This window comes from Mizuhopecten yessoensis, unplaced genomic scaffold (genome assembly GCF_002113885.1).
Source record: "Mizuhopecten yessoensis strain PY_sf001 unplaced genomic scaffold, ASM211388v2 scaffold6047, whole genome shotgun sequence".
NCBI lineage: Eukaryota > Metazoa > Mollusca > Bivalvia > Pectinida > Pectinidae > Mizuhopecten > Mizuhopecten yessoensis.
The window spans coordinates 24686-35922 of NW_018406353.1; the positions used below are offsets into that span (position 1 = coordinate 24686).

At 32.1% G+C, this 11237-nt stretch overlaps 1 protein-coding gene across 1 annotated transcript; it reads left to right on the forward strand.

Annotated features, from left to right (window-relative positions):
* Positions 1-5519: 5519 nt before the first annotated feature.
* LOC110451471 (GTPase IMAP family member 7-like) lies at positions 5520-9691 on the forward strand. Its single transcript, XM_021499507.1, has 3 exons — positions 5520-5578; positions 7287-7372; positions 8689-9691. The coding sequence occupies exons 2-3, from the start codon at positions 7294-7296 to the stop codon at positions 9267-9269; spliced, it is 660 nt and encodes a 219-aa protein (XP_021355182.1). The 5' UTR covers positions 5520-5578; positions 7287-7293; the 3' UTR covers positions 9270-9691.
* The last annotated feature ends 1546 nt before the right edge of the window (positions 9692-11237 follow it).

Genomic DNA, 11237 nt, shown 5'->3' on the forward strand with positions numbered 1-11237 from the left:
TCAAATGGGATGAGGATAACTTATGTGTTATGCCAGAATTCACAAATGTCTATTGCTTCAAGTACCGTACCTACATTGACATGTTCTTTTACATTCTGATTCCCGTCTGTATAATCTGCATCTTTAATTCTTTAATTGTACGTGGACTCATCGTTTCAGCTAATAAGAGGCGCAATCTGACTTCAGGCAACGAAAATAGTTCATGTTCCACACCTATAAAGAATGACTCCACCACGAAAACAGTCACCATGCTATTTGCAGTTACCGCCTTTTTTATTTCCTCAATTCTCCCATTATTTGTTTGTTTTATTCAGGAAATAATTTATAACGTCGAAAACATGCATTTAAATCCCCTTGTCGTCGTTGCAGAGACTTGTACTCTTTTGAATCATTCTATGAACTTTTTACTGTATGGCTTTACGGGACAACGATTAAGAGAAAAGTTTGTATCAATTGTTTGTTTACGACGTTCCATTCGGAAGTGACAACACACAAGTAGTCATTAAAGGCACAAAATTACAAATGAATATTTACAGATAATTTATTTGACGTGAAAAAAACCCAGTCTGTTAACATTCTCTTATTTTTAATGAAAGAATCGAAATTGATCTCACATATTCAAGGTCATGTGCGAAATAGTCTGAGAAGGATAGACAGAATTCCGCAAAAAAACGGTATCAGAGCAAAAGCTGATATTCAGATATATCGGAATTCCAAGTCAGCCTTGAAAAGAAACTTCACAACCAGCTGTGCTCACATTACACTGGCCTACTTTTAAATAGGGAAACATTTGGCTGGGTTACATGAAAGTGTCGTGAACGGGTACTGTTATAGGTTTCCACAGTTATAACTTGAAAAATAATAACTTCTATAAGATATACAAGATTCATATAATTTCCGTTACATTATTTATGAACATTATAGGAACTGATGCGTTTATTAAATGGTTACAACAATAATACTCCCTCAATCGGAAATTGTTGATCTTAGGTATAAGTACATTTTTTTATTAGCCTATTCCTATATTTTAAAGAATAGAAAATAGAAGCTCATATTGTGTTTTCATACTTTTACTTCAGATACAAATTTGAACTCTCCATGTTGTTACTCCGTATTATACATTTTGACCAATAACAACAGCTTCTTAAACAATATTTAAAAAGATAAGCGAAGGAATGAAAAGATGTTCAGTTCAAAACTGTTGACATGCTGATTTACTACACTTTTCATATAAATATGTGTCCTCACGATAAACAGTGTTTTACCGGAAAGCAGATTTAGATATATGTTGGTATGGTGAAATGTATTAACAAAATGTAGGTTTACAAATGTGTTATTGTCGTGAAATGTATTACCAGAATATATGTTTATATATATGTTATTATGGCGAACTGTATTACCAGAATATAGATTTAGATACGTGTTATTATGGTGAAATGTATAACCAGAATATGGATTTAGATACGTGTTATTATGGTGAAATGTATAACCAGAATATAGATTTAGATATATGTTGTTATGGTGAAATGTATTTCCAGAATATAGATTTAGATATATGTTGTTATGGTGAAATGTATTACAAGAATATAGATTTAGATATGTGTTATTGCGGGGAAATGTATTACCAGAATATCGATTTAGATACTTGTTATTATGGTGAAATGTATTACAAGAATATAGATTTAGATATGTGTTATTGCGGGGGAATGTATTACCAGAATATCGATTTAGATACTTGTTATTATGGTGAAATGTTATATCAGAATAAACGTTAAGATATGTGTTGCTATGGTGAAATGCTTTACCAGAATATCGACATAAGTATGTTGTTTTTAAGAACAGTTTGACTACAGTAAATATAAAAAAAAATGTATAGATGATATGAAAAATTGTTTACTCGATATACTACACCAATAGATGTATTGTTTTGATTTGATGTTTTACTAGAATATCAATTAAAAAAATGCGGTTTTGACAATAAAAAATGTATACCAGAGATAAATATATTTGTATTGTTTCAATTTGACTTAAATATCTAATTAGTTAACAATAATTGTTTTTGTTTGTGATGAAATGTTTGCCCCGATATTTGGTTCCAATACAAAAATTGTGTTGTTGATATGTGATGTCGTACTAAAGGAAATATTAAAATAAAGGTTTTCTTGATATATGATGTTGTACTAGAGTAATCATTTAAATGTAAGTGTTAACTGATATGTGATGTTGTAAAAGAGTAAGTATTTAAATAAAGGTTTTATTGATATGTGATGTTGTAAAAGAGTAATCATTTAGATAAAAGTGTTGTTGATATGTGATGGTGTACAAGAGTAATCATTTAAATATAAGTGTTAACTGATATGTGATGTTGTAAAAGAGTAAGTATTTAAATAAAAGTGTTGTTGAAATGTGAGGGTGTACAAGAGTAATCATTTAAATAAAGGTGTTGTTGATATGTGATGGTGTACTAGATTGATTATATAAATAAAGTTGTTGTTGATATGTGGTATTGTACTAGAGTGATTATGTAAATAAAGTTGTTGTTGGTATGTGATGGTGTACTAGAGTGATTATTTAAATAAAAGTGTTGTTGATATGTGATGGTGTACTAGATTGATTATATAAATAAATGTGTTGTTGATATGTGGTATTGTACTAGGGTAAATATTCAAATAGATGTGTTTTTGTATGTGATGCTGTACTAGAGAAATTATTTAAATAAATGTGTTGTTGACATGTGATGGTGTACAAGAGTAAATTTGTCCCTAAAAGTGTTGCTGATATGTGCTATCGTACTAGAGTTATTAGTTAGATAGGTGTGGTTGATATGTAATGGTTACTAAAATGATTATTTAAATAAAGGTGTTGCCGATATGTGATGGTGTATTAGAGAGAGTAAGCATTTAAACAAAGGTGTTGTTGATATGTGATGGGGTACAAGAGTAATTATTTAAATACAAGTTTTGTTGACATGTGACGTTGTACTAGAGTAAATATGTCAATAAATGTGTTGTTGGTATGTGATGCTGTATTAGAGTAATTATTTAAAATAAATGTGTTGCCGATATGTGATGGTGTATTAGAGAGAGTAAGCATTTAAACAAAGGTGTTGTTGATATGTGATGGTTTACTGGAGTTATTATTAAACAAAGGTGTTGTTGATATGTGATGGGGTACAAGAGTAATTATTTAAATACAAGTTTTGTTGACATGTGACGTTGTACTAGAGTAAATATGTCAATAAATGTGTTGTTGGTATGTGATGCTGTATTAGAGTAATTATTTAAAATAAAGGTGTTGTTGATATGTTATGGTTTACTAGAGTGATTATTGAAATAAAGGTGTTGTTGACATGTGATGTTGTACTAGAGTAAATTTGTCAATAAATGTGTTGTTGGTATGTGATGCTGTACTAGAGTAATTATTTAAAATAAAGGTGTTGTTGATATATGATGCCGTACTAGAGTGATTATTTAAATAAAGGTGTTGTTGATATATGAAGGTTTACTAGAGTAATTATTTAAATAAAGGTGTTATTGGACACTGTTTACTTCCGGTTATCAGTTATTGAATGTGAGGTTAAAAGATAGAAAATAATGCTGTAATTAATATTAAAAAACAATGTTCATTCTTTGAAAACGTTTGATTTTTCGCTTCTATAAACGATCATGGTGTATATCAAATTGCGGAAACGTCTTCATTTTCCTATTTTAATTAATTTTCCCAAGAAGGGCTAATGAAAAAACACCATATAGACCTAAACTACTTTTAAGCGTTTACAAAAACAATGATATAATACACTGGAGGGAATCATTTTCAAACCTCGGTTGACAAAAGTACATTTAAATACCGTACTTATCTGTTAGAAGTCCTTGGCAAAATGATCAAATGTCAACGTGACACTTGTTTAAAATGTATATTTGTGAAACAAAATGTAAAGCAGACAGAAAGATGCATTCGTGATGTGGCCATATTTCTTAAATACCCTTGATCTTTTACAAGCAAACCATTAGATAACTCAATCGTAGTTTTTCATTAATTACGTAAGATCGTCCACACTTCATTCTGGCCAAAACATTATCTCGGCTGGGCATATTACTACAACTGACCTGGTAGCAGATTCACCTTCCAGGGTTCAAAACCTGATCTGGCCCTGTTGCATTGTTTCACCTGGAGCACTGTTGCTGAGGTAATGTCATTTTGTTTTCAAATAAAATTCAACTTAGTTTATTTTTCTTTACAGGAAAGAAATTTACAAAGCCGTTAAACATTTTCTATGCATAGAAACAGTATTTGACAGTGATGCGGGAACCCAAAAAACAATTATAGAGATGCACAGACGAATGTTAATTGACATAACCATATTTTCTAACGACGCCTTTTTAAATGAAGCAACATAATTATAAACGAAATATCTGGCTAATTTAGACATTTCTTTTAAATAAATCTGAACAGGATTAAGTAATATCTTAAGAGTATTGATTATTCTACAAAGAGTATTAAATCGAATTAAATTACAATAAAAATATTGTTAGGAGTACGAGAAACTATTTTTCATACGCATTATGTTTAAATGTAAAAAAACACTTTTTCCAGGCCATATGTATGTCACTGATGCGTTCAGATTCAACGACATATACGTCAAAGTATGCTTATTCAACCACTTGCAAAGAATACTTGTGGAGTGATTTTAAGGAGTAAGCTGGTTAATAAAATGTATTCAAAATTTATACATTTGTAATAAACATTATGGTCCTTTGGGAAGCGAATCCTTTCATTTCAAAAATGAAATGTATACGAATATTCTTCAAATTTTGTGACCAATCAAAATTTTCCAAATTCACTAAAAAGAAGTCTCGCTTTTAGAAATGTACAAAGAACGTTACTGACAACTGGCAATTACTGTATGTAATTGAGTAAGACATGTATACAATGAGTTTGTACACAAAGAGTGTTTTCTCAGCCAGTCTTTCCATGTTGATACAATTTTCATTTTTCATTGGTACAGTTTCATCGACATGTTAAATACTAACTGAAGTTCTATCAACGAGGCCAGGAATTATACTTTTTGTACATCAAAAATTATACAAAATGTATTGTATGCAACATAATATAAAAAAAAAGAAATGCAAGTATAAAATTACAGATTCCGATTCCAACCAGAAAATAATCAGAAAAAAACCAAGCCTCTGATCGGCTAACACTATTCCTATTTATCAATCCAAACGTTTTACTCCCAATTGTCTTCATTCCTGGCTTTTATTGCATGAATCATAATATTCAAAGGTGGCTTACTTCAAAATAATATATCTCAAGTATCAAGATCATATCTCTAGTTTTGCACAGCTGCATATTCCAATTCCTCCACTCCTTGCGTTATTTATGGTATTTGTGGCTTTAATTGACGAAACTAACTAATGGTGAAATATATCCTTTTGTGTTACCTTGATGGCTTATAACCAGATAATGGTATGCGAGTTATTTCCCTTTATAAGGAATCGTTCTGATTATAAACGAGGAAGTAACGTGACAAAGCGAGTGTGTGTTGTTTGTTTCATCAGAACAGAACACTTATCTATAGGTGAGTACTTCACACGGTAATAGTTTATAATTATCTACAGATAAATGATAAACAGTCACTGTAAACAATCACCTATCTTTAGAATGATTTAAAGTCATTTTTTTGGTGTTGTGATTCCTCTAACCTTCTGATTATGTCCTTGCGTACTGTCGAATTGGCACATTTATCTCTTTGTGTTACCGCTCGGGTGTTTTATCGTTTATGTTTCTCCCAGACAATACTACAGTTTACCCATAATAGCTTTATATCTGAACTGAAATAGGCGTGCCTGATTACCAATTACTGGTTTCTAATATACACACAATAAGTAACATAGATTGTATATCAAAATACGACCTTACTGTATAACCAATACCTACTAGCAATTCCCTCGAAAGAACAATAATTTCATTGTTAAGTATTACATTGTTCACCAAATTGTATCATTTCCTTTAGGATGTAACTTACAACACTGATTTCATATCGAAATATGTAAACACTATCCTTCATACGTAACCGATGCTATACTTAGTGTACATAACATGCTTTGCTACACACCATAAACTGGTTTCAACCTTTTATATATATATATAAATTTAATCAATCTTATTTTAACTGCATTATTTACTACACGTCTCATAACAGTTCAATGTTTCAATAGTTTAACAAATGTGTAAATAGCTCGTGACGTAGATGCGAACTTATCTTTAAATGTTTGTTTAAATTAGAAATACAATGTCAATGTCACGTGATATCTTTGTTTATCTTGCTAGCATCATAATGTGTATATGTTTACATAGAATGGCGGTGTCTCATTTTAAATACAATTATATCCGGGTTTTAAAGCTTCATGTTATACCGACTTAAAATTATCGACGTAATTTTATAAGAAATAAGAACAATCGGTTTAGAAGATGATCCATTTGTCAATTCTTAAATTTTATCTCAGATGTCCATGTATCATAAGATTCAGTGTAATCCGCACACGATAGGACATTTACTGTATAAACTTATGATAAAGAATATGAAGTTATAAAAACCAGGTGTTCAGTATTAAAAGATAGTGTGTATCACTTTAGTGTGGATGGCCGGTCAAAAACTGGAACGAAGTAACTAAAGTATAATTTTATGTTAAACTCTTACAGGTGACATTCGTTGTTGAAATAGCATTTCCTTTATAACTTAATCATAGGTTGTTGCGAACATTGTAGGATTATCACAAAGATGTGTGATACGATTATGGTGGTACGAATATATTGTGAATTAATCTATTTAAAGAGACGTACATGTAGCTACATGATTCGTAGATAGTGTAAACAACAGGTAGTGTTATGTTCCTTTTGTTGTTTTTGTGTATCTGTTGTGTCTTGATTTTATCGGAATTGGGAACGGCTCAGGGTTCAAACAATACCTGGCCTCGTCCTGTGTATATTTGTTCCACTTAGAATGTCTTTGATTTTGACATCTGATCTTTATAATCTTTTGTAATAGTCACGCACGGTATGATGTCTTTCTTAAAAATTATTTGTGTTGAACGTTGAACGTAAGAAACACGCACGTGATTGCACCAATCAACGATTGGAATGGATACAGTATTCAAAAATGAATGTTATTGCACAATACAGCTGAAAGATAGTTTCTGGTGAATCGTTACATTGTGATATTATCTAATTTCTTAAGTTAGTTCCTGAGTGACACAAACATGTACATTTATTCTATCATCTTATAGTTTTACTATGGCTGCAACGGCTGTTAGAGAACTGCAACCCGGTAAAACAGGATCATTATCACTACCGCCAAACTCTCTTATTAATGGTAAGTATATCCGTTTTCATCAGCAGGAAACAGCATCATATGACGTTAGTAATCATGACGCGTTAAGTCGCGATTCTGGTTTAAATCCAATAGGATTTATATCGGCGTCATTATATAGTGTTTTCAAATCACACATTGCACATTTTTAGTTGCAAATATTTAATTGACGATTTCGGAAAAAGAAACCGTTTCGGTTCAATTATTTTTAACAATTCAAATTCACTAGACAGTTTTTGATAGCACTTATAACTTATAGGAGCTTGATACGTATCGTTCTGACCACGCGGGGAAAAAAAAGAAAAAAAAGGGAAACGATTTAAACATTTGCTTAGTGTACAAGAATTGAGAAATGTCTTTAAGCATCGTAGACAAATACAACTTGGTTATCGTATTGATACCTCGAACATGGTTCATGGTAGTGGGGACGTGTGTAACTACAAATAATGATATGACCCATTACACCTAACATAGTTTAGTCAGGTGGTTGTCATACTATCGTCGAAATTATAACTTTTCTTTCCGTATACGACATCAGATGGAACTGAATATTATTTATTTACATCCCGCAAACATTTATGCAAATTGAAATCTTGTAATAATATATGATATTGATATTTAACACTTAATCAGTTTTATCAAGGTAAGGTGCATTCAGATGCTTACAAGGCAATTTCAAGCTCACAAATTGGACCATGGTTATGTTAATTTGTGTCACTGAGATGTTTATTCTCAACACTTTGCTATTGCATGTAGGTAGCTCATTAGGCACCAAAGTGGTTTTTTCCGTTCATTTCACATATCTTTTGCGATACTTTTAACACTCAAATATTATTCAACAAACGAAATGGCAATAAAATATCCAAATAAGTATTTTTGGTATTTTTGATTGATGACATGCACATTTTCTTGCATTCTGAATATCTCATGCCGTGACGTAATATCCCACCATTGTCAGGACACCTGGGAATTATATATAACATTATGTAAATGTCTTCAATTAAAGAATCATTCTCATTCGCTGCGATTGATACAATGGGGAAATTAAAACCTTTTTCGGGTTGATAAATTACAATGTTCTACCTAAACGAAGGTTGACCATTACTTAGCATGTCATTGCATCGAGTATAAGTCGAAATCAGATTTACACAGGGATATAATACTAATTAAAGCTCAGTTTGCTGTTTCGTATATCTTCCATTTGTCCCCGATTACAGTTTTTGCCAATCATAACAAGGTAGATACACCAGTTCTTTGAAATAAAAATCTCGAACAAAATACGAAATAATCCACATGCAGTTTTGTTTATCTTTCTTTAGACCAATTGCGAAGACTTGCTATGGAAATGAGAGTCATTCTGATCGGGAAGACAGGGTCTGGGAAAAGCTCTACTGGGAACACTATTTTAGGAGGAGCACCATTCATTTCGCAACCAGGAGGTACTTCCGGCACGAAAAACTGTTCTTTTTCTAGGGCATGCATACACAGCAGAAACATAATGATTATTGATACCCCCGGGCTGTTTGACAGCCATCTGCCTCCAGAGGAAACACATGCAGAACTAATCAAATGTATAGGTATTGCAGCCCCAGGTCCACATGTGTTTCTACTCACAATACCGGCAAACATCCGGATTACACCGGAAGAACGTTCTACTCTAGACCTACTGCGACGCACATTTGGAGACTCGATGGTAGATCACACCATGGTAGTGTTTACAAAAGCAGATGAAATGAAAAGACAACTTTTAACTGAGAAACAATTTCTTAGCAAAATCCCATATGAGGTTGATACGTTTTTCAAACTTTGTAAAGGGGGCACATGTTCTTGGATAACTATGCATCAACGGCAGAAAAACAAAGTCAAGTCGGAGCCATACTCAATAGGTTTGAATACATAGTAGACCAAAATGGTTCAAAATGCTATTCAAATGAGGTGTTTGAAAAAAAGGTGACCATTAGGTCATATTGAAGAAGAGCCAACCCTCCCTATTTACCGGGAAGAGGTAGCCGATGAGCAGATGCATACCCAGGCAGAGGCTGAAATCGATGACCAGGATAGACAAGAATATGTAGATGGTGAAGGAGTATTTCATGCATTGATTGTAGGTCTCATGAACTTCTGGGAAAGTGTCAAACGCTTCTTTTCCTTTTGAAAACACGTGACATTTCTGAAATATTGACTATTCACTCGGAGTATTAAAAGTTGTATACATCCTTTTAACGGAAGTTGAAGTCTATATATATTATGTATATATGATAATGATCTTTCTGATGATAAACATTTTAACATTAACTTGTGAACTATTCTATTATAGTAATCATTTCATTTTAGTTGTGTAGCTTACAAGGAGTATGTTTATATGTTTAATATACAATGATTTTGTTTAGTTGTGTAGCTTAAAATGATGATGTTTAGTTGTTTAGCTTAGGTAGCAGTCTACAGTGGAGGGTTGTAAAAAAAAATAAAAAAAAAAAAATGTACTAAAATTGGTATAAGCATGATGAAGTGGGCTATGTGAGCTTCACATTTGTAAAAAAAAAGTTTTTGGTTCGAGATCAAAATGTTGGCCATAATCCGAAAGGGTGCCTACACGTGAAATGCTAGCTTTACAGGAGGTAAAATTTTGACAACAGGACACGACGCAAAATTGCAAAAAATCAAGTTTTACAACTTTACTGGGACCCAGATTATTCTGCAACCAAGTAGGTAATCTTTAATTTCAGACAGACATTTCTACTGTAGACAGCTACCTTACAATGATGATGTTTAGTTGTGTAGCTTACAATGAAGATGTTTAGTTGTGTAGCTTACAATGATGATGTTTTATATTTTATATTTCTGTGCTTTAGGAAGTATATTTTCATAAACATCTACTGACTGCTTTATACTTAATTCGTCATTGATGAGATTGTTCAAAATCTGTGAAGACTGAATTCATATTTTGTTAGGTACTACAAGATTTCTGTGAAGCAAATACAGGTCATTTACAAGGAACTAATTGTACTATCTAGGAAATGTTTTCATTATTATTTTTGATTCAGTTTGATATCGTCTGATCATTGACTTCATGTTAAATTTCCCTACTACAGATCAATTGATTATGTTGACAAAATGATAAAAACGAGGATAACGCTTTATGTAAACATTTTATGTCAATTGCTTTTTCTACAAATACATTTCAATCTCAATAGTTACTTGTATTACATTTAATTCAATTCCAATGAACACAAATTAATCGTACGTGCATTTTCTATTTTCAAAAAAACATACTTCCTTTAATCTAAACTTATCATTTCATTTTCGTCAAGCCCCTTTCGTGATATCTGACTTTCTCTGTCATTGTCTTTCTCTGATTCGAAAGTTCATTGTAGATTTGTAATTTTGTAATTGCTCAAAACACAGTCAACTGTGCGTTCTTATTTAAATATCATGCAATAGACTTTGACATTTTAAAATTCTATGCCTGAATTATTCGATGTGGTAGTCTTTGCATGGACATTTCTACAGAAAGTAGATACCTGCTGTTAGTTCACAATATAACCTCATTTCTTCTCTTTTATAAAAAGTTCTTTTTCGAATCATCCGTAGTAACATACATTTAACAGCCTCTCCCGTGTATGTATAGACCAAAACACGATTCAATTCTCTCAAAATGCCTATCCCATTTATATTTATGAATAGCTCATTACCTATGTCTTACTTAGCTGAGTCATTCAGATATTTTTGTAAAGGGTGAATCTCTTGTGCTCTCGGATTATTCACACCTGGTGGGAAGAACACCTGTTTTCCCTTCATTTACAACTGAAACTATTTGCGCAATACGAATCTGGCGCAACATACATTTGTCTCAGGGTTCAGAGGTGAC

Excerpts from the sequence above, each read along its gene's own strand:
- LOC110451471 (XM_021499507.1), top strand. The coding sequence starts at position 7,294 with ATGGCTGCAACGGCTGTTAGAGAACTGCAACCCGGTAAAACAGGATCA. Across the intron at positions 7,373-8,688 it reads GCCAAACTCTCTTATTAATG|ACCAATTGCGAAGACTTGCT; the intron begins GTAAGTATATCC and ends ATCTTTCTTTAG.